The sequence below is a fragment of the Electrophorus electricus genome, unplaced genomic scaffold (assembly GCF_041902795.1).
Source record: "Electrophorus electricus isolate QZ-2024a unplaced genomic scaffold, ASM4190279v1 Scaffold42, whole genome shotgun sequence".
Taxonomy (NCBI): domain Eukaryota; kingdom Metazoa; phylum Chordata; class Actinopteri; order Gymnotiformes; family Gymnotidae; genus Electrophorus; species Electrophorus electricus.
Genome location: NW_027658714.1, coordinates 70,940 through 95,000, shown reverse-complemented (window position 1 = coordinate 95,000; position 24,061 = coordinate 70,940). Strand labels below are relative to the sequence as shown.

The 24,061-nt window shown below is 43.7% G+C and overlaps 2 protein-coding genes across 5 annotated transcripts in view; one reads left to right on the top strand and one right to left on the bottom strand.

The window, feature by feature from the left end:
- LOC113587662 (kelch-like family member 5) overlaps nucleotides 1–9,824 on the bottom strand; it is a 40,286-nt gene extending 30,462 nt beyond the window's left edge. The window contains exons 1-2 of one of the 2 annotated variants that reach the window (XM_027026427.3): nucleotides 9,554–9,824; nucleotides 4,277–4,369 (exon numbers count right to left, since the gene is read on the bottom strand). The gene's annotated coding sequence lies outside the window, so the exon portion shown is untranslated. The remainder of the gene's footprint in view (nucleotides 1–4,276; nucleotides 4,370–9,553) is intronic. The other variant, XM_027026428.3, reaches the window with a different exon arrangement.
- A 2,561-nt stretch (nucleotides 9,825–12,385) lies between these two features.
- On the top strand, nucleotides 12,386–24,053 carry si:dkey-192k22.2 (uncharacterized). Of its 3 annotated transcripts, none has more exons than XM_035530092.2 (11): nucleotides 12,386–12,577; nucleotides 17,816–18,061; nucleotides 18,350–18,706; nucleotides 19,675–19,788; nucleotides 19,978–20,043; nucleotides 20,307–20,342; nucleotides 20,764–20,808; nucleotides 21,837–21,863; nucleotides 22,082–22,132; nucleotides 22,755–22,814; nucleotides 23,043–24,053. In XM_035530092.2, the coding sequence occupies exons 1-11, from the start codon at nucleotides 12,490–12,492 to the stop codon at nucleotides 23,096–23,098; spliced, it is 1,146 nt and encodes a 381-aa protein (XP_035385985.1). In that variant the 5' UTR covers nucleotides 12,386–12,489; the 3' UTR covers nucleotides 23,099–24,053. The 3 variants fall into 3 exon arrangements, with proteins under 3 accessions (XP_035385985.1, XP_035385986.1, XP_035385987.1); XM_035530093.2 differs by having other exon boundaries at nucleotides 22,755–22,818; XM_035530094.2 differs by lacking the exon at nucleotides 17,816–18,061.
- Nucleotides 24,054–24,061: the final 8 nt, after the last annotated feature.

Genomic DNA, 24,061 nt, shown 5'->3' with positions numbered 1-24,061 from the left:
TGCTGAGCTATAAATAAAGTGGGGCAAAACCAATATATAATCCTAGATTGCATAATATGGATAATATAAATACATATAAATATAAGTGTATAATATAAATACAAGCACATGGACACACACTTTTGCACAAACCAAAATGTGTAATTGTGACGAGGAGGTTAAGCAGGATGCAGCGATGAGTCGCAGAAACAAGAACATACGTTTATTTAGAACATATAACACACAACATAGCACGCAGGCTATTTGGTTCAAACACCGACAACCACAGACACGTAAACGACAGGCATATTTACATGTATACTAATGACACAGTGAAGAGCAGGTGTGAGACACGGGGAGGGCGTGGCCACGTTGACGAACACAAACACGAGGAGACGTTCGGGGGGCCGTACCGTGACAGAGCCCCTCCCCAACGGCGCGACTACCGGTGCGCCAGCTTATCGGGCTGCGGCCCAAAAAGACCAACGCCAAATGGCCAACGAGCAAGACAGAGGGAGGAAGGATAGGGACCAAGAGGACAACAGTTACCGGAACGGATACGCTAACTGCCACAGGCACAGATGCCGAAGGAGCAAAATGACCGGTACAAACAACATGACAGGGACAGACACAGTGAATGGGACGTGTATAACATTATTCCACATTTTAACAAGTACAGGTAAGCATGCGAGAGCTGCGGGCTGTTCCCCACTTGTCTGCTGGGCCGCAGTTCAACCCGCCTGTGGGGAATCGCCCCGATTTTGGGGGTGGCAAGCTTTGCTGTCCTGCCTCAGGAGGCGCAATAGCCATCTTGCCCGTCTCTGGAGTGGGCACTGGTGTTGCCTCCTTCCTGCCTTTACGAGGCTTCGGTACAGGCGCACGAGTTCCGGGGCTGTATGCCATAGTGAAGGGAGTTTCCTCCTCGAACGAGGTCGCCTCTAGGTGATTCACGCAGGCCTAGGCGAAACCTCCTGGGCGGAGCCTTGGGTGGTATCGTAGGTGCCAGAGGCTCATCGTTCCACCTTCGCAATAACACATATATATGTATGTATGTATGTATGTATGTATGCCTTTAGGTTTGGAAGTTTCTTTGGTGCTCTGTTTAAAATTGGTTTGGAAACTGGGAGCCTACAAGAGGCTGAAAGATTGTGTGCATGCATTGAGGTTTCTTGTTATTCATATATATCTGCACTACAAACTGCGTGTGTGTGCACACAAAAATTGGTCTCTTCTCTGTGTATCTTTTTCATGTATATCTATCAAACACACACACAAACATACACACAAGTTAACATACATGCACACAATTGTGATATTTGCTCTATTGCTTTTGATCTATCTCTGTAGAGGAAGATGTGCTTTCACACTTCTAGGAAATAAAACATCAAAACACACACACACACACACACACACACACACACACACACACACACACAGAGATCTTTACCTCAGTCACTGACCCTGAAAATAAATGTTGCTATAACTCTCACTAAGCTACTAAGCTGCTACATGATGATTTGGGGTGTGTGTGTGTGTGTGTGTGTGTGTGTGTGTGTGTGTGTGTGTGTGTGTGTGTGTGTGTGTGTGTGTGTGTGTGTGTGTGCATAAAGAGTGTGCAATTCTGTACAGAACTGAAATTCTGCTGCTTTTGCACTGACTGGTTGAAAACTATCATGAGAAATCCGTCCATAACCAACCCACTCGATTCTGTGCAGTGCTTTTACTCATCCACTGAAATGCCACCAGAGTCAATTAGCACTCTATAATGACATTCATTCTCTCTCTCCCTCTCGTCTTTCCCTCCCTCTCTCTCTCTCTCTCTCTCTCTCCATCTCGTCTCTTTCCCTCCCTCCCTCTCTCTCTCTCTCCCTCTCATCTCTTTCCCTCCCTCCCTCTTTCTCTCCCTCTCGTCTCTTTCCCTCCCTCCGTCTCTCTCTCTCTCTCTCTCTCTCTCTCTCTCCATCTCGTCTCTTTCCCTCCCTCCCTCTCTCTCTCTCTCCCTCTCGTCTCTTTCCCTCCCTCCCTCTCTCTCTCTCTCTCTCTCCCCCTCTCGCCCATATTGGACAGGACGCTGTAAGGATAAGGGGCACTGATATGGAGCGGGCTGAGGAAGTCCTATGGCCCCCCCCTCCCTCCATGGGAAAGGGCTGGATTTCCCATGCCCCCGCCTGGAAGACGGCATCGAGGGCCCTGAGGAGAAACGGAGCCGTGAACTGATCTCAGACCTGTAGCTGAAAAGACACGGCCCCCGTCAACATCTAGCTCCCTCTCTAAGAGCACACCCAGACCGGGCTTTGCCTGTCGGTTCCAGATAAACATCATTTTAATAGCTTTTTGGCTTTGCGCCTTGCCAAGCTGTGTAAAGAGAGCTATGGCCATTCAGTGAGGCCGTGTGTGTGCGCGCGTCTGGAGACAGATCTATATAAATGGAAGCCTCAGAGTTTAATCCCTATTATGTTTTATAGCATCACTAAATAGTCCACATGGGAGAACTGGGTTTTGCTCTTGTACAAACAAACAACCACACACACACACAGTGTTATATAATTATTTTTTTTTTTGGGGGGGGGGGGGGGGTCTTTTAACATCCCCAGAATGATAAACATGGTTTCCCTCAATCCTAAATGCATTTAGCCCCCAAACAGTGACAAAAAACATAATATCCACCCACCCTCACACTCACCCTCGCACACATACTCTCACACACAGCCTCACACACTCTCACAAAAAAGACCACTCCAAGTGACCAGAGGCTCCTGTCAAAGTCTGGTGATGAAAACCAGGGTCATCTTCAACTGTCATACTAAAATATACAAACAAGTCATAAAGTCCTCCTGTGTCTGACCTGCTGTAAAACATAAACCATGTTCTGAAATATTCATGTAGAGCTTCTCTCTTTCCCTTCTGACAAACAAATGAATAAATATACATAAATCAGCCAGCTTCAGCAAAGGCTTAAATGCAGCCTCTCAAACACACACTCACACACTGACACATACGCACACACTTCCTGTAAACAAATCGTTTAGGTTTGTCCTGCCAGTGCTATAAACCATCAGCAGTAGTGATGGTAAAACTCGGTAAACCCGTTAGGTGAGTTTGTAATTGTGTAGGTTGCACACCTGTGTGCGTGCAGGAGAGATAACTTAAAGCATATTTTCAATACAAGAATACAGGTGTGCCTTGATGAATGCATGGATGAATGGATTGACGTGTGTGTGTGTGTGTGTGTGTGTGTGTGTGTGTGTGAGAGAGATGTGATGCTGAGAGAACTACTGTAAGTCGCTTTGGACTAGATCATCTCCTAAATGCTGTAAATGTAAATGTGTGTGTGTGCGTGTGTGTCGGTGTGTGTAGTAGTATGTTATCTGTGCTCATCTACCTCCCTGTATGGTCATGTGTTGTCATGGGTGTACTCTCACACTACCGCCTGACTACACACAGCTGACACATTTGAGCATGTGCTGGTCGGTGTCAAACAGTGTCAGTGTGCAGAACCCACTACTCCCAACTCCTTCAGTCCAAATCAGGTCGGATGTCATGGGTGCAGTCTGGTTTTTCGACTTTAAACAAGTAACATGAGTGTCGTTAAAGGTCCTACTATGTATGTATCGTTCCCCGCTCACAAACACACACACTTCTAATATACTCACTGGAGGAGGGCATCTGACAAGTTATTACAGCTAAAAAAAAATCTCCATTTATTATTAAGGCCAGACCAGGGCAAACATCACCACCAGGTCAACCAGCCAATCAGAATAGCCGGTCCAGCAGAGCAACAAAGCATACCCGTACCCATTACATGGTCATTATTGCTTTGACCATATATACCCTTTCATTGCAGTTTTTTTCACTTAAGCCCCACAGACACAGAATGCAGACTGCATCTATTTCAGTCATATATTACGCTTGGTTTTTCTCACTTCTGACGTTAAATTTGGCAGGGCTTCACACAGCAGCCTTTAACCATTACCTTACAGAAGCAACATTGAGTCAGATGGACATATCCGAAGTCCTAGCTACATGATGTAGCGATTGGCCACCCTCCTGACATCCCTGTCTCCATAGTTTCCCTGTTGTGTCTGTTTCCCTTTTACTTTCTTGTTCCGTTCCTTGGCTTTGTTTTTTCAACCCCCTTTATTTCTTCACCTGTGTCCAGTTAGTCCTTAATTGTTTTGGTTATTTAAGCCCCGTGTTTTGTCTCCATTGTGGACGGTTATTTTGGTAAGTTTGATTTGGTCAGTCATGTTCATATTGTTCTTGCCATCACTGTCGTCGCCGTTGATTTCCGTATTACCTGGCCTTAGTGTTTTCCCCGTGTCTCTGTGTTCTTTTAGCCCGCGCTCATGAAATAGCCTCCAGCGTTCGCGTTCTGCCTCTCGCCTCGTCCCTGCTCAAACGTAACACATGCAGCACCAAAACAAAGGACAATGGTTAAAGGCAAAATGATGCTGAAAAATAAATAAATATATATATAATTTATATTTAATTTATACTAAAACACTGACCTAGTTAAGAATTTTAACATTTAAAATAAATAAATAAATAAATAAATAGATTATATATATATATATATATATATATATATATATATATATGTGTGTGTGTGTGTGTGTGTGTGTGTGTGTGTGTGTGTGTGTGTGTGTGTGTCTCATGAGATTGCATAGTATCCAAACGTGTTGTTTGTTTTTTTTTGTTGATAGGCAACCGTTATTTTCGGAAGCAAGACTCAATTCGGGCAATATGTTAGATAGTTCTGCTATTTCCATACATATTCTGGTGTATGAGGAAATAAACTGTGTGCACTTCTCAGCATCTCTGACTCCGTGTCACTTATTCCGAGATGGGAGCCCCCGGGCCCTGACGCGGAACAAACAGATCGACAGAGGCTGACAGTGGGGTCCAGGAAAGGACATACTGAGGAAAATTCAGGGAATAAAAGCATGCTACAGCAAGCACGATGGCTAATTAGCTAAATACTTTTTACAGTCAGTTCCATATCATTTTAAGCAGCAACAAGTTTCTAACTTCTGCACATGCTACATTGTTCTACTGCCATTTTCTGTTGGATAATGTTAGTTTGCCGGCTAGTGTGAAGTTAAAATTAGGTTTCAGGCGGTTTCATGTCTTCGCAATTGAAAATGCATGTTAGCTTATGCGACCAGCAACCTCATAAATGTTTGTTATTCATGTGACTTGAGACTCTACCCACACTCTTATTCAGAGATTGGAGACTTGACTCAGATTGGCACCCCAGAGACTTGAGATTTGACATGGACTCGTACAAAGTGACTCTGGGTGACAGCTAACTATAAACCGCTTCATAACACAATCACTGCGCAAACCAATAGCTTTCGGTATGTGTGTGCAAAGTTCGATTTTTATCACAGCGGCTAAAAATTTCGGCATCAAAAAAACAGTCGGCTATGCTGTGGGTGTGGGACAAGGATTTCGCACAATTCTGTATGTAACGGCTCGCATGTGCCAGTCTCCAGAGACCAATTAGTTACGAGCCGCCAAAGAGCAAACATGATGTAGAACGGCGACGTGTTTGGCCAGTGGCAGCTGCAGGCTACTTGCAGGAACAAACCAGCAGGGAAGCGCGAAAGGCCAGACAGACAACAGTTATGAGCCAATATGATCCCACCGAGGCAGGACAATATGTCCTCCCTCATTTTTTACGGTTGAAGATGTCTTAATCATATTCTGGTTAAAGTATTAAAATACACACACACACACACACACATATATACTATCAAGTAAGGGATCTACCAGAGAGTGGCCCTGCTACTGCTCCTGTCCAAGTTCAAGTTTGGTTTATTCGTCACACACATAGTCATACACAGTATAACTCGCAGTGAAATGGTTCTGCAAAGGCCTGAACGCTCTCAGTGAGATCATCACCAAGAGTGGCTATGGACACCGGCTACGAAACAGAACAGCCATCAGCCACTTCCACTACATGGATGACATCAACCTGTATGCCAGAAGTGAACGAGACATCGACTCACTGATCCGTCTAACTAGGACACACAGCAACGACACCGGAATGTTGTTCCGACTGGATATGCGTGGTCACATGGGTACAAGGAGAGGTAAGGTAGCTAGAACTGAGGGGAATCGCACTACCATAAGATAATATAACAGATGTCGAGGGCAGCTACGAGTGCCTCGGAATCCCACAGGCAAATGGGAATCATGAAGAGGCCACAAGGAAAGCAGCTACAGCCAAATACCTACAAAGAGTGAGGCAAGTCCTGGGAAGTCAGCTGAACGGGGAGAGAAAGATCCGAGCTATCAACACCTAAGCTCTACCAGTCATCAGATACTCCGCTGGCATAATAAACTGGGAAAAGGAAGATAGACACCAACGGCATCAAAACAAGGAAACTCCTCACGATGCACGGAGGGTTCATCCCAAATCCAGCATTCTGAGACTGTATGTTAGGCGGAAGGAGGGGGCCCGAGGGCTAGTGAGCGTCAGAGCCAGCATCCAGGATGAAACAATCAAGATCCAGGAGCGCATTAGGATGATGGACCCGTGATGAAGTGCTTAGGGAGTACCTCAGACCGCAGAAAGCCAAGGAGGATGGAAATGAGGAGGAACAGGAACCATCATTGGAGGATAAACCCCTGCACAGCATGTACCACTAGCTTCCGGTAGAGAATCTTTGGTGCAAGAATATTTACTACATATGATTATTATTCCATATGATGTAACGGGCTAACATTTTGCATTCCTGCTTCCAAGGGTAAATTCACTTTAGATATATTATTCATCTGCCCCTCCATTGCATATTTATTGCATACTTATGTGCTCTCAATGGAGGGAATGAGCAAAAACTGTTTTTAATGGATTTTGGAACTTTACATTTATTATTAACTTACTGGGAAAGACAGATGGAAGGCGTGTTCTTATTACCACGGGAACACTCGTTCTGGGCGTTCTAGGCCTCTGCCCCAATGTGACCGACCCACATGGGAGGAGCCTTCTACGGCCTTAAACCGTGCCCTGCTGTGAGCCCTGTTCCAGCTGATCCACATGGCTCTCAAATTCACCGTTTAAAAAAAACAATCAGCTAGCTCACGGAAGCACCGCAGCCTGGAATCTTCTCTCACTGGCAGAGGGGCGTGGAAGGGATGTAGCTTTCCTAATACCCCAGTGCCCATGGATGGAGTTCCAAGCACAAAGACTGCCTGACGCTGCCAAAAATAAGCCACATTCACAAGCGGTAAATGACTGGAAAACTTTTGCTTTGCCACATATTAAACCATCAGAGTCTTCTTTTTGGTTATTTTACAATCAACCGCACCGCCCAAACAGAAAGGAAGAATTTATTTTTACAGCTAACCTATTTTATTGCTGTTTACATTAACAAAAACAAAAAAAAAAACATGCAATTAAGACAAAAAAAACTATTTGTGGCAAAAACTAATTTCTGTGCTGAGGAGTTTGAGTTTGAATGCTACCACAGCTCTTGTCTTTAAGAACGTGTCCGTCCTTTGTTTGAGTTTGTAGAGGTTTTGTGTGTGTGTGTGTGTGTGTGTGTGTGTGTGTGTGTGTGTGTGTGTGTGTGTGTGTGTCTGGACACATTTTCCTGCAGTGCCTTCTCTTGTTCCCTTATTCCAGATAATCTGTTCAGCCCTCGGTGTCGCTGCACGTGAGAGGAATCTCTATGTCTTACGTGAGAGAGAGGGGCAAAACACAAACAAACCAATCACGAACAAATGCACGAGCACGGTGCACGTTTCCGTGGCAATGCTGGCTCTCCTGCCACTGTCACCCACTGTTCTCTCTCTCTTTCTCCATTCTACATTTAGTGTGAGGTCGTAGTTAGGGCTGATTACAAATATAAGAACTGCCATTATGGACTATGCACATTTGTGGGAGAGCTAGAGAACACGTGCTTGAGCCCTGTGTGTGTGTGAGAGAGAGAGAGTGAGTGTGAGCGTGTATGTGTGTGAGAGAGAGTGAGTGTGAGCGTGTGTGTGTGAGAGAGAGAGTGTGAGCGTGTGTGTAAGAGAGAGTGTGAGCGTGTGTGTGTGAGAGAGAGAGTGAGTGTGAGCGTGTGTGTGTGAGAGAGAGTGAGTGTGAGCGTGTGTGTGTGAGAGAGAGAGGGTGAGTGTGAGCGTGTGTGTGTAAGAGAGAGGGAGTGTGAGTGTGTGTGTGAGAGAGAGAGGGAGTGTGAGCGTGTGTGTAAGAGAGAGAGTGAGTGTGAGCGTATGTGTGTGAGAGAGTGAGTGTGAGCGTGTGTGTGTGTGAGAGAGAGTGAGTGTGAGCGTGTGTGTGTGTGAGAGAGAGAGGGAGTGTGAGCGTGTGTGTGAGAGAGAGAGTGAGTGTGAGCATGTGTGTGTGAGAGAGAGTGAGTGAGTAGGAGCGTGTGTGTGTGAGAGAGAGTGTGAGCGTGTGTGTGTGAGAGAGAGAGAGTGTGAGCGTGTGTGCAAACGTGCAAGTGTGTCTTTCTGAAATATCTGCCCATCTTCTTAATTCCACCTCCCTCTCTCTCTCTCTCTCTCTCTCTCCTGGCGTTTCTCCATGGCCAACGCCCTCTCCTCACCTCCTGACTCTAATGCTCCTCCCCCCAGCTTTCAGAACTACAGTGGGTAGAGCCAGGTGCACTCCGAACTGCAAGCCAGGGAGCCGGGCACTTCCTGACCTGCCCCGTGCACCTCTGCTGCTCCTTAGCTCCGAGTGACACGCCCGAGTTAAACAGGTTTGATGACATCATGAGTTCGCTTGGTTTGGCCCTGCAATCCTCTAGAGATTGAAAGCAACATAAGGGACACGAACTCTAACAGTTAGCTCCAGAGAGCAGAAGGGAGAGGGACACCTCAAAGCAAATCTGGCCAGTAGATATTTTGTAACTGGGTGACTATCGGCAGGATGTGAACTAGCTACAGCTAAACTCCTGAGACATTGAGAGTAACATACATTCATTGTTAGCAATGTTAGCACATGAGAGAGAACCACTCCTAATACAAGAGAGCCGGTGTGAGATCAGGAAATTGGACACAACCCGTGACTCTGTGTCAAGAGGCTTCAGGCCTCTTGGCTTGAACATGGCCAAAAAAAGAGCAAAACTTGTCATACTGTAGAGTTGGTCTATATGATTTGTTTTAAGGCCATTACTGAAATTGTGTGTGTGTGTGTGTGTGTGTGTGTGTGTGTGTGTGTGTGTGCGTGTGCGTAAAAGCAGCTGTTAATGTGGGAGTTCGCCCCCTTGTTGTGGGAACGCGCATTTTACCAACACTTGTTCCTTACAAAGTCATTACTACGTCCAGTCGTCTATTGAAAATGACACTCAGGGACATGCTGGTGGTAAAAAATGAAATGTGTTTTGACGTATGTCAAAGATTGATAGATAACAGCAATATCGCACCCCCGAGGCCAATTCCAACACCGTGTTTGCCTCTCTCTTGAGCCCGCACACACCGCGTTTCTTGGCGGACGATTCATTTCCTTATTTCGGCTTGAACTCAATCCTTACATGGTCTGTTCGTTTCTCCTTTTTAACCCCTTAGGTTATAATAGCCATACAAAACCCTCTCAATAACATGAAGCGAACCTGCTTACCTTCATATGGTGATGGATTAACTGCTGATTTTATCGCTTAATTCGCAAAAGTCGTTCGTTTACGTAACTAGTTGCACGCTGACTTGCACTGGGGCTGCTTTCTCTAGACTGATAACCGCGTGATGCACTTTTTGGTGGAAAAAGGCGTGGATTAGGACCTGAACAGAGGGGCTTTCATCGGATCATCCCGTGCAGAAGCAAAATCAGGAACGAGAGGAATCGTTCATGCAACATTTAAAAAAAGAATACAAATACTTCGCGCTTGTTTGCACGTAGGCTACCAGCGCGTAACTGCTTCTGCAAGGAGGAAATGTTTTACTTCGCTGTAGCGTATATATATCGTTGACGGCTGTACTGATACTGTTGCAAACAGAATAGAGTAGTGTGGTCTATACTATAAGCACATGCTAATGCAAGTCTGTAATAACTAAATAAATAAATAAATAAATAAGCGATGAAACTACGTGTATTGGTCATAGTGCAATTCCAGGACCCTGAGTGGACAAACAGTCAGATTATCGTGCAACGTCACTTTAAACCCGGTACTGTGCTCCCCTTGTGGACAAAACTGACCCTCACATGCATTTCCGTCCTGGCCTACGGTCTCTCTCTCTCTCTCTCTCTCTCTCTCTCTCTCTCTCTCTCTCTCTCTCTCTCTCTCTCTCTCTCTCTCTCTCTCTCTCTCTCTCTCTCTCTCTCTCTCTCTCTCTCATTCTGTAGTAGAGATGATATTTCCTTTTAGTGTTAATGAGATAATTATCTTTTGAAACTAACCAACAGGGCCCTTGCTCCATGCCTATAACACATTTTAACCCTGCTCTCATAAAAATGTCTTAGTCATGTATATCATCCTGCACCCTCCTGCATGATTCTGAAGGTCGGATGAGAGTAAAGGGCACTCACTCCACTCAGCGTAAACTTCTGATGAGGTGAGGTGAGGTGAGGTGAGGAAGAGTGATGAGACTTGCAGCACCTGTCCATAAATAATCTCTGATGTTTTAATACATTTGATAAATAATCACTAGTTATTTTCACTAATGTTTCTGCATTTTCCGTTTTATCTAAATGTTTTGTTGTTTGGCTTCTGTGGCTTACCTCAAAGAAAGAGATTAAATATATCTAATACAGTTTGGCTGCTTATTGAATTTACCATAATTGTTCATTATTCTTTTGAACTTTTGTTTTGTTTATCTTATTACATGCACATAACCACATATATGATGAGATTGATAAATAAAACACTATACAATATGCACAATTCACACAATATTACATAATACCATGCAATATGCTTCTTGCATATCTGGGACTGATAAAAACAAGCCTGTGTAATGAAAAGGAAGAAAGAGAAACAATTGTTTCCGTGGGAGGCTGTATGATGTCCTCTAGTAAGCGGAACAGCACTGGCAGGCGGTTTCCCAACCGCCTGGCCGATGCCGATAAGAGCACCTCGGTCTTCAGGACCCCATGACCCCCCTGCAGCTTCTAGCGGGCCCCGCATCCATGCGTGGAGTCACTCGAGCGCCATAGAGACATCCTTCAGATTCCAGCTGACAGCACTTCACAGCTGCGGAGCGCCTCAGCGGGCGTGTGAATTGCATCAGCACATGGTCAGGCTGGAGGGGAGAAGAAGATAGGAGAGGAGAGAGGAGGAGAGGAGAAGAGGAAAGGAAAGGATGTGTGTATTTTTGTGTGAGAGAGAGAGAGTAAGAGAGAGAGAGAGAGAGAGAGAGAGAGAGGGAGAGAGGAGGTGCCATGTACCTACATAGTAAGTTATTCTATAGATCCCCTAACTGTGCTTTATTCATTTAAATTCAAGTAGCCTTCTTAATAAATACATGAATATTATTAGAATATCAAAGTTTTCAACATCCACCAAAGGCAATATCCAACAAAAAGGGTGACAAGCGTTGCCAGGGGAACCTGAAACGGTGTGCAACTGTTGCTTCTTTGTGATAAACTGTCCCTTGTCAGTTTGACCTCCCGTTGCATTATCTGATCAAGCGACCCAGAGGCAAATGAGATTTGAAGCTTATGAACCGGAAGGCTTGAATACCCACCACTTGCCGCCATGAACTCCAAGGTGTGGCTCAGAGTAAACAGATCGTACACCGTAGTGCTGGTGCCATTGACAGACGGCATCTTATCGACTCTTTATGTACATGCAGTCTAAACCAGTGGCCCTCATTCTCAGTCTCAGTTGGCTGATGAGGGTCCAACCTTATTTTCCAGGCAATTATTGACACATTAGACTCCACCCCCTGAGGTTTTTGAGATGACAAGTATTGCTTGATGCTTGATGTAGATAGGGGGAAATGGAATTACTCTTACATGGATATAATTGTTCTCCAAGTACCCTGTGAACAGACAACAGAATTGCTGTGCTGGTGCCATGATCCGTCTGTCATCATCAAGAAATGGAAAGAAATGAAGTTCCTAATGGGCAGATGGTTCAGTTATTGCCATGTCATACACACTCTGTGTGTGTGTGTGTGTGTGTGAGTGTGTGTGAGTGTGTGTGTGTGTGTGTGTGGGTGTGTGTGTGGGTGTGTGTGTGGGTGGGTGGCATCTGTAAAAAAACATTTTTTAAAGGGACCCTAAGACCTTCTGTGATTTATCTGAGTTCCGTCTTTGTAACTGGGCCAGAGTGATGCACATGAACAGACCGCAAGCTCAGCACCCATGAATCCAAGCACGTTATTTCTCGATCGTTCTCTCTGTCTTTCTGTCACTTTCTCTCAGTTGCATGCATCAGGAAGACAAGCAGGAAGCGCTGAGGCCACACTAGTGTTTGTGCAATGTGCCACGTGTTCAGTTGCGGAAGAACTTCAGTTAGTTGGCCCCTTTCTGCGCTAGCCAGCAAAAGACAGGACTGGTCCTCACCGTACATTCGTGCATGTCCGCTTGAGAGCGAGAGCCATCGCCACACAGTTTCCATGACGAGATCTACTGCTACCAAACTCACTGTTTTCATCTTCCTCGCTTTCATTGTGTGCCTACCAGAGTTCTTCCCTTCTGATACAGGTGAGGTGTGTGTGTGTGTGTGTGTGTGTGTGTGTGTGTGTGTGTGTGTGTGTGTGTGTTTGAGCCTTGATAATTGACTGTGCCCAGTCAATAGGTTTAAAAGGTATCTATTTTAACATTTAAAAGTCTGGAATGACTGTAAAGGAAGATGATTTACACTGGACAGCCAGTACTCTTGAAGGCCCACACAAGTGATCCGTGTTACAAACTGACTCAACACTTGTATATTGTATGTTACAAACTGACTCAACACTAATATATTGTATGTTACAAACTGACTCAACACTAATATATTGCATGTGAGCCTTGACAATTTAAGGAAGTGAAGAATAATGATGATGCACATGTTGTAATGGGGCTTGAACGCAGGTCCGATAGGTGATGTCGCCAACAGTCTACAGGTTGAGCTACCACACTTTAATGATTGCAGGCCCGTGTACGAAACAGTTAGATCTTAGAACAAGTAAAACGAGAGGAAAAACTAAACACCACGCCGAGCGTGGAAAAAGGGAGAGCAAAGGACGTCACAGGGAGAACGGCAACCCTGATGCACCGGGGAAACCCAACTAAAACTTCTCAAGCAAAACCAGAAAATGGGGAGGAACTTTAATGGCTAAGGAAAGCCTTGGGGGAGAGATAGACTGGAAAGGGGAAAACTGAAGAGGGGAGGGGACATGTAAAAACACCGACATGCTCGCAGGGAATAAAGGAGGTGAAGCACAAGGGCTCCCAGACCTCAATACCCAACGTTACCAGTTGGCTCAAAACTTTAGCAAAGACCCGGCGCTGAGTGACTGGGTCACTGGGCTTGTATAGATCTAGCCCAGCTGTTGGGCATCAAGCCTGATTAGTAGTTGTCACGGAACGAGTCACGTGGTTGGGCCGCCACGTGCAGTGGGAGGATCCTGTTTCGTAGCCACACCTGCACACACCTGTAGTGTGTGAGTCTTCTGTGTACTTAAAACTCTTGTCGTTGTGTGCAGTGTTATCGGTTATTGTTGACGTAATGTGTTAAAGGTTCATGTTAAATGTTCTTCTTATCGTTGTTAAATGTAACCGTGTTGCGTTCTGTGTTTGTAATACGTGAGTGCCGTTGTCTTTGTTTTCATTAAATGTTCGTCCTCGTCGAGGAAGTCTGTTGGCACTCAGGCTACCACTTTACAGCAGTGTGCTTCACTCGAGGCCTCCACATGTTAATATTAGATTAATATTGTTAATATTGGCCGCTATTGCTAGAAATACTTTATTATACCATTATTATATAGAGAGCTTTCACTTCGTAAGTAAGTACTTGCTGTCACGGGACGCTCGCCTCTCATGAGTCATGTGGTTTGGGCCACCTTGTGAAATGGGAGGGTCTTGTTTGTTTGTTTATTTGTAACCACACCTGCACCTGGTTCGTGTTTTGTCTTTGTGTATTTAAACCCCTGTCATGGTGCGCAGCGCTGTCGGTCATTGTCGTTGTTCAAGTCGCTAGTCCTCATTGTCCATGTTAAACTTATTCGTATTCATGTGCACCGCGTGTGTTGTGAGTGCTGTTGTCTTAGAATGTCAATAATTGTCTTGTCCACATTGATGGATTCTGTGCGTCCTGCTCTTTGCTCTGCGGCACTTTGGCCATCGTCACACTTATTTAGTTCCACTTTGGTAAAAATCCTGATCTCACCACACAGTTAAAATGCTGTTTACTGTGGAGTGACCCTGAACTACTCCTAATAATTTGCAGTGAATCCTTCAGAATGTCTAAAACATTTGGATTATCAGGGTGCATAACCTACACTATAAAACTAGTCATATTAGTATGACATGCAAAAATCACATGGAGAATTACATTTGCTGCAATTACATATATAAACTCGCAAGAAGTATTTTCCATTTTTCATTACTCATCATCTGATCATTGTTTTTGTAATTACCCAAAAATGTACAAAAGTATGGTTTCATCAATACAAACACCAACACACATGAACAACACACTTTAAAGAGTGTTCATGCACACCCACACTTCTATAATCCTGTTACATTTCCTCCTTATGTATCCTGACAAAAACAACCATCATATACCAATCACAACATATCAACAATATCCAAATCTCTTTAAACATCAGATCAGAACACAAGTTCCCCAGTAAGAGCAGAGTAACCCCAGATCAAGGATTTGAGTCTACTGGGTTCAAACTGAATTTCTAAATTTCATCCTTTGTGTACTAAGAAAAACCCCAGGAAATTACCCTGGTAACTCCAGATCAATATCACATAGTTTTTTATGGGGAGAAGCAGTAGAGAAGTAACCAACCTCTTATATGTGGATCAATACCAGGGGTGAAAGGAAACCATGTGATAGACACAAAACTGTAACATAAGAAAGCGAAGCAGGATGCGGGGACGAGTTACATTAAACAAACACACATTTATTCATACAGAAACCAAATATGACGCAGCAATGAAGCTAGCGTAACATCAAACACCGACAACAGAACCACAGGGGTTTATATACATAGGTAACTGACAAGCAATTACAAACCGGTGTGACACATGGGGGGTGTGGCTACACAGACAAACAAACACACAAACACACGGGGAGACACTTGAGAGGAGGGGCTCTGTCACGGCACTGCCCCTCCTCTCAAGTGTCTCCCCGCGTTTCGGGCTCCAGCCCCGAAGCCAACGCCAAATGGCGAAGCCGGAGGGCCGAGCGAGCCGAAACGGGCGAGAGCGAGCAGGACAGAGGCGGGGAAGGACAGGGATCAGGACAACAGACACAGGGACGGACACACAGGGAGACAGAGCAACTGGGATGGACAACGTGATGGGGATGGAAACAGTGACAGGCTACAAAACTACATAAAGGACTGTTAAAGAGTCCAGGCAAGCTGGCAGGAGCCCCAGCCTGTCCCCCAGTCGTGGGCGGGGCTGGAGTCCTACCCGACTGTGGGGGATCGCCCCTCACCGATTTCGGGGGCAGTGACTTCCGCGCACCCATTTCAGGAGGTGCACCGGTTACTTTGCCCATCTCTGGGGTGGGCACTGATGTCGCCTCCCCCTTTGCTCTACGAGGCTTAGGTACAGGAGCACGACTTCCGGGGCTGTATGCCCTGGTAGAGGGAGTTGCCTCCTCGAACGAGGTCGCCTCTAGGAGTTTCGCGTGTGCTGGTTTGCTTGCACTTAGGCGAAACCTCCTGGGCAGGGGCCTTGGGAGGTATCATACGTGTGGGAGGCTCGTCGTTCCCGGAGACGCCAGAGTGAACATCAATGTCTGTGAGAGAATCCCCATGGAGGACCTCCTCCACCTCCATCGGTGGATCCTCCCCATAATTGGACCCCAAGTCCGACCGCAGACTGACGTCACTGTATTCCCCTCTCTCTCCATACTCAGCGTAGCCCTCGGAATAGTCCATGTAGGGGTCGTAGGACCCAGCGTAGTCCGACCCTGGACCACACACAGGGCCCCCCACCCAAAATCCTGCAGTGGGATCCTCCCCTGTTGTGGACCCATGGAGCGAGGCCAGGATGAGCGAAGGTCTCTCCGCTGGACGGGAGGAGTTTCAGTAACGTAAAGAGGCTAAGCAGCATGCGGGGATGAGTTACGTTAAACAAACATACGTTTATTCACACAGAAACCAAATACGACGCAGCAATGAAGCTAGCCAACACAGACAACAGAACCATAGGGGTTTATATACATACGTAAATGACAAGCAATTACAAACAGGTGTGACACATGGTGGGGGGTTGTGGCCGCACGGACGAACATACACACAAACACATGGGGAGACACTTGGGAGGAGGGACCGTACTGTGACAAAAACATTGGGTTTTTTTTTTTTTATCAAACTGATTTTTAGTGTTCTTTTTTTCTTATTTTAGTTCCATTATTTTTTACCATTAGTCATGAGGCTTCATAGCCAGGGATCTTAGATCACAAGAAACCTTTGGGGAATTTTGGTAGCAGACTGGATACAACTGCAAACCAGCAGAATTGACTGGAGGGACGAAGAAACTCAGGGTCCACGGTCAGGCGTAGGGTCAGGCAACGAGTAGGTCAGAATATCCAAAGAGAGTCCAAAAATGGTAATCAGGTCTAAGAAAGATGGAGAGCGGGTGTGAGCAGGCAGGCGTGCTAATACTCAACAAAAGACACAAGACTCTTCACAAACAGTGATGCCAGTACAGATTTTTAAATAGCTGGAGAGGTGACAGGCATAGCCAGTAATTAGGATGATGGTGAGACAGAATGCTAGATGGGCGGAGCCATGGTAGGGTGACCAAGCAAAACACCTGATTCTCTATATACGAACCAAATTGTAAGCAAAATATTTTTATATAATGTAAATTATGTATATCATATTAATACTATTAAAAAGGAACAATCAAAGATCCCAAATGCCCTCAGGCTTCAGAAGTCTCAGCAGGCAGCCAAAGCCTCATACAAGTGAGCAGACAGCCTAATAACCATGGCCATGGGTGTCAATGTTGTGTGTCTGTCAGTACAAAACTATCAATGCAATCAATACATCAGTCTATCTGCAACCACTGGGCCCTTCACCAGTCTATTCAGTCTCTCCGTATGTGTGTGTGTGTGTGTGTGTGCGCGCTCAGACAGTGGTTAGGAGGAGTGACAGCCCATAACGATGTGCCTGTGAAACTGTTTATTCCTGCTTGCATTCGATTGTGTGCCTCCCTGCACGCTCTCTACTGACCGGATGTGCCTTTTTGATTGGTATTTGTTTTGTGCTTGTAGGTGTGATTTGTAGCACTCTAGTGCATAGTAAATCGCACAGCATGTTTTAGCTACTTGTTACCACTCAGAAATTCAAAAAAGGTTTATATTGTGCAGTCATTAAACATGAAGCCTTTCATTGCTTTCTCAATATTTTTCTCACAAGATATCTACAGACACATTTTAATACATAAGCCTGTATGTTTTATATATATATATAACCACACCTGCACCTGGTTCGTGTTTTGTCTTTGTGTATTTAAACCCCTGCCATGGTGCGCAGCGCTGTCGGTCATTGTCGTTGTTCAAGTCGTTTAAACGCTTGTCCTCATTGTCCATGTTAAACTTATTCGTATTCATGTGCACCGCATGTGTTGTGAGTGCTGTTGTCTTAGAATGTCAATAATGTTTGTTAAAATTAAAGATCTCTGTTTCTTACAAGAATTCATAAAAAATATGTCTTTAATTTTAACAAACAGCGGTCAAAGTTTACTGAACCAGCATTTTTCTATCTCCAGAGATACAGATCCAATTTTTCTGTTTGCCCTTTGACCCCTGTGATACTACAAGTGGGCATGCTCCTAATGGTGAAGGACAGGACTGTGACGAGACACCTGTAGTGTCTCAGAATGAGGGTGGAGCTAAGCCCCTGTGTAAAGAGGAGGCCAAAAACACGACCAATCAGGATGAGCTCGTAAAGGACTGGTTTGTGTGTGAAACCCAGACTGACCTGCAGAGTCTCCATGACAACACTTCACTCTCAGGTGTGATAAAGTCGTGTGTTTACTCTAGACAAGCTCTATATATTTTTTTCTGTTTTTGATGTCGGATGCATATTTATAAGTTAGCAAGCGGATCCTCAACTACGGGGATTTTTGGGGTCAAAGCGCTTAGCTCTCCCAGGATACAAGAGAAAAGGAGGTAGAAAAAAGTCCACAAAACATTTATAGTGAGTAGTGAGTGGTTGTCTTTTCCTTTGTGTTTGAAAGGTCATCATATTTTAGCTGAGTCATTTCAGTTAATTCCACAGCGATTATGGATTGTTCTTCCAGGTGTGGACGTAGAGATTGTGCTGGATCTCCAGACGACGAAACTTTCTCTGCAGAACGTGACCGCACGTGGCCGCTTGAACTGGAGCGGACTGCACGGATCTTTCCAGAACGTCACGTTGATCCACTGCTGCGGGCGACCAGAAAACAAGTCCCACACGCTGCCAACAGGGCCTTCGAGACCAAACGCGTCCCAACCCGTCGTGCCTTCAAAACCACTCCCCTCCTCAGCAGAGCCGAGCTCAGCACTGAGTCCAGGACAAACCGACTCCGCCTTAAACCTCACTCGCAGACTGCACGTGAGCCAGTGCTTCCTTCACTACCCGGCAACAGCTGTTTCCAGGACACCTGCTAAGAAAGGTGAAAGAGACTGGACCGTTCGGTGACCTCAAGCTGTGTGTTTGATTTCTTAAAGCCCTCCATTATCCAAGATAAAGCTGAAAGACTTTGCAACAGACAGGGGTTGCATCTGAACAACTACATAACATTTCTCCTAATGAAATTTGCTTGTAAATTTCTGTCCCGGAGAGGCATTTTACTAAAAGACATTTTAGTAAAGAGAGTAAAGAGACTAAAGCCTGACAGGGACTTTTAATAATCTAATGTAAAAAGAACCTCCAAATCCATCCCATCCATTGAGCATCTGCTGGAGGTTACACTCCCGGTTGGACAGTGAATGCTTGAATAATGTTAATGGTAAAAATATGAGGAATAAAAAATATTAAATATAAATTTCTCCATTATACTGTGCATGATGGAACTCAGAATCATGGAGGTAAAAAATAAAATAAAATAAAAAATAGGACACACACAAGACAGGCACTGAAACTGGGCTTTTGGCAGTCTGACCTTTCAGGCGTTAAGTCTCCAGACCTCGCTTTAAAGTTCAGCGTTTTTAGTGAGGGTTGCGACCAACTCATTCTGAGAAAACTGATGTAAGCATGAGACAACACTCTAGACATTCAGAACCCATTCCCCTCTCTCTCTCTCTCTCTCTCTCTCTCGCTTTCATTCCCCCCTTATAAATCGAATGTGAAGTTTAGCCAAAGTCATCTTTTATCCCGCCTATTGATTCTGGCAAAGGGGGAGACTATATTTCAACTTCACCATGGCAATACGTCTCTCTACCTTGTAAAGAGCTAGACTGCCTCAGAACCACAAAACTTTCAGACTGAGTCATTCAAGACGATTATGTTATTGTGGATTGGACTCTAAAACTGTTAGATATCGGGGGAAAAAATCGTAACACCAACAGACATTCGTTACACCCTGAATTTTATGTGCATGCACTTTATTTGTCTCTCGCCACCGTTCTTCTGTGTTTTTAGGTTACTGGTGGTGCATTACCGCCACTGTGTGGTTGGTTCTGGTATTCATCGTGGTCATAGTGGTCCTTATAAGTTTTGGGGTTCAGGTCTACACAAAGAGGAGCTGTTCTCACAGTAAGTCCTATAACTTCATAGTCATTTCGGAATGCAAATATGACACTCCTGACAAAAACATGCAACCACTAGGGAATACCATTCTGTTTCCTTGAGCTGATCTGATATGATGCCCTCTTATCTCTCTCTCTCTCTCTCTCTCTCTCTCTCTCTCTCTCTCTCTTTCTCTCTCTCTCTCTCTCTCTCTAGAACAGACTGTATCTGTCCCATCTACTGTCAGCCAGCCAAGAAAGCTTTGTAAACAAAAAAGTAAATGTGAGTAATACAAAAATGCAAGAAGCACTTCAACATGTTGCTGTATGACATTAGCAGTTCTAAGGCCAGTTCACTATTCTGCTGTATGACATAATCAGATTAGAGGCCAGTTCAACATTTGACTGTATGATGTAAGCAAATCTAAGGAAACTTCTGCTTTTTATCCTTTAAAAGTAATGAATATTTAGGTGTTGTAGGAGTTTTGGAGTTCTGTTGTAGTCCTGTAATTCCATTTTTAATTCTGTTGTGTTTTTGTTTTTTAGCTCTAGGTGATTTGCCAGATTTTTTCCACACAGAAGGTATGTGTGTGTGTGTGTGTGTGTGTGTGTGTGTGTGTGTGTGTGTGTGTGTGTGTGTGTGTGTGTGTGTGTGTGAACCTACATACCTACTTGTACATGCATTCATGCAAATAAGAAATGTGTAATGTTTTCTATGGATGTGAAAACCAGCACAATATTTTAAAAAATGTATTACAAAAGAAAGCCAATATGCTTTTCTACCCATATTAGACATTTTACAGCTGTCAGAGCTAAAACAATCAATATAATTAAACAAACATCAAACAACTTGAGGTCCATGTGAGATTGTACTGATGTTATTCTCTCCTGTTCACAAGTGGTTTGCCGAGCTTTTCTTAGGATAGGGGGAGCGAGCCGTATTGCTATTGTTAGAGCTGTCAACCTTTAATGTGTCTCTATCGTGCTGTGGGCATGTCTGCAGATGAGCTGCTGTTCGTGGAGGAGACTCTCGCAGAACACTCAAGAGGTAAAAACAAAAAACAAAAAAACAACAACAACAACAACAAGGGGCTACATCCCAACCTCCCCATTCTGGCCTTTGTCCTCATCAGCCATGCCAGCTTTGAAGTGCAGATCAAACAGCCTATCCAGGGTCCTGCTTTTAGCACCTTGGACAGTGATCTTATCCATAAATGACTGGTGACCGCAGAAGCTGACTCTCGGTTTGCTCTCGGTTTACCTAGGAGTCAGGTGTGATTGGAAATAAGCCAATCAGTTACGTTAACTGTTCAGTCGACCAGCAGTGATTCCAAAATCCAGGACTGCAATTAGAGCCAAGATTCAAATTTAAGCTATGCAGTGCCATGCATTCTAGACATTTCCTCAGGCTTGCGTTTTTTTCCCATTAAAACATGTCTTTGTTTTCCTTTTTGAGATCTATAAAGAAATATACAAGAGAGTTAAGAATGTAGCCATGGGCAGGAGTTGGCACTATCTTTTACAGATCTTCTTAATCCAGTCCTTTAGGACCCTCTGCCGGTGCACAGATTCACTGTGTTCCTGGTCTCATCAAACCCTGGCCAGGTAATGACGAGATCTACAGCCCTTGATTAGCAGGTTCAGGTGTTGGGACATAACAAAGACCGGATTAGTATCCCTGAGGACTGGACTGAGAATTTCTGGGTGAATAACTATAAATAAGGGCAATGCTCACTGTATAGAGTGCACTGAGGTTTACATGAAATCCACCTCACACAAGTTATAGACCCAACTGCCCTCCAGAACTGATATACTGCAACTCATACCTCATTCTGCACAGGTTTTATTGTGAGACTTTTATTAAGTTATGCTGAATATCTTGGGCATATCTCTCTGGTTGATTTTTCTGATGTTATTCACATAATGCTTAATTAATTTATTTCTGGAGAGCTTGCTGGCAAAATATCAGTTCAGCCAGATTTGATTAAGTGTGGAAATAGCTCATGTGGACATAAACGCTTGTATGTGTATGATTCACTGCGTTTTCCTCAATGTCCGTTTCTTTTGTTTAACCAGGGCTCTTCCCAATTATTGAGACATCTGGTAGGAGTACACCACCCACATACTCCTATTCTCAAAACCATATTGTGTCTATAATAAATCTGATTCTGTATGGGAAGGTTTTTCCTTCAAAATTGTCCTAGGAGAAGGTTAACAGTATTAAAATATGGATATTTTAACTGGATATGGATATTTAATATCCATGGACACTTAATGGACTTGAACTATGTGCATTTGCATGGCTGTGTTAAATCTTTCAGGGGATGAAGGAGAAGGCGAAGATGTATCTGACAGCACAATGACAGAAGAAGGTATGTAGACTCAGAGAAAAAGACACTTTGTGGAAATACTGAGAAATATTTTGAATTATTTAAAACCCCAATATAGGCCAACTTTCAGCTTAATCGTTTACTTGATACAGTGATGGGTGCACAGCTGTCACCTTGAATTTGCACAGGTACAGCAGTTAATTCTATTACAATTTGCACAGGTACAGCAGTTAATTCTATTACAATTTGCACAGGTACAGCAGTTAATTCTATTACAATTTGCACAGGTACAGCAGTTAATTTTATTACAATTCATGGGCCAAGAAATTTCACATATATCAAGCACATTTACAGTATTAAATATGGCAACCAAAAGTTCTAAATATGTTCAAGTAACTGCAGTTGGCTCTAAACTGAATAAAACTATCACGATAAATTGAGAGAAGAAGGAAAATTAATATCTGAAACCTTTCGTTGGAAAAACCTTAGGTTTGGGCCATTTCATTGCTAGTAGAAATACAGTTTTAAAATACAGTCACTATAATAATCTAAGTTTCAGTAATTTATGTTTAAGGTTACATTTAACAAATAATGAACCACAAACATATATAGAAGTGATTTCTACTTGCCAAAACCAGTGTTGTGACAATATATTATCTCACAGGGTCTAAGGAGTCTTTGGACATGGGCCAGACACCAGCACACACCCATTCTGACTACTTAAGTAGGTAACTTTCCCGCCTTCAGCTGAAATGGCAACCAAATCAGCAGCAAACTGAGTGAATAAATTAGTCTTAAATTACAGACGATTGTATTAGGGGTGTGGCATTTGTCACCCCGCCCCATTCGCTCACACAAGTTTGAAGGTGGCACAGGAATATTGTGCTGCACGTTCACGTACAGAGCTTTTGTACTGATTAATGACTGCTCCTTTCTCTCTCTCTCTCTCTAGCTTACCTACATCATCGAGGCAATTTGTTTTCTTATGACAAAGATGGAGGGATGTAAACATAAAAAGGAGAAAGAACAACTTATGTCTTCATGAGGAAAAACTATCAGCCTTCACAATATTATTTCAGTGCTCTTATATATGGTGTGATGGAGCTACCCTCCACCAGTGTGTTCATATGGACTCAGTGTTTGAGATGCACATACGCTGTGTATATATAAATGTATATATGTATGCAATTAGCACACAGGAATTCTTTGGTCAGACTTTATTGATGTGATTTACTGAGTGATGATTGACATGCATGGAAAAGGTGTTATTTGTTGAGGACCTACAGGGAACGAGAAATGAAACGAACTCCCCCATATAAGCTTGAGGGGAAATTCAAGAGAGAGATGTTTTGAAGTTTATTGATAGTGGAGAATTTTTGATTGATGGATTTTTCCTTGAACTTGTAAATGCTTGTAAATACTAGTTTCCTTTTTTGAATATTATTTGTTTTTTATTGGATATGGTTGTTCATCTGCACTGGAGCACTGGGATCCAATAAACACCTTTTCTTTTGTAGCACACTTGGATTGTACCATGTGTCTTTTCCACTGGACCATTACATATGGTAAGAAAAAAAAAATCCTCATTCATTTTCACCTTTAAGTTACATTAAATTACCTTAAAGGCCTTGTGTTGTATGCATATACATTTTTTACTCATTTTTGTCAATTAAGATTTGTAATAAAAAGGATTTGTAATTTTAAAAAAGCAAAACTCATTGTATATATACTCATTGTATGTGTGAATGTATACATGTGTATGTATATGTGTATGTATATGTATACATGTGTATGTATATATGTGTATGTATATTTCAGGGAAACCACTTTCTCAGCATTTGTTTTTTACTTTCCCTGTATTTGCTTTTTCTGTTGTTTTGTGTTGTTTGTATTTACTGTACCTTCTTGTGCAGCAAATAAAAATACAGTGTGGTTTCTGTCTATTTACAGAGAACAATACTTACCTTATGG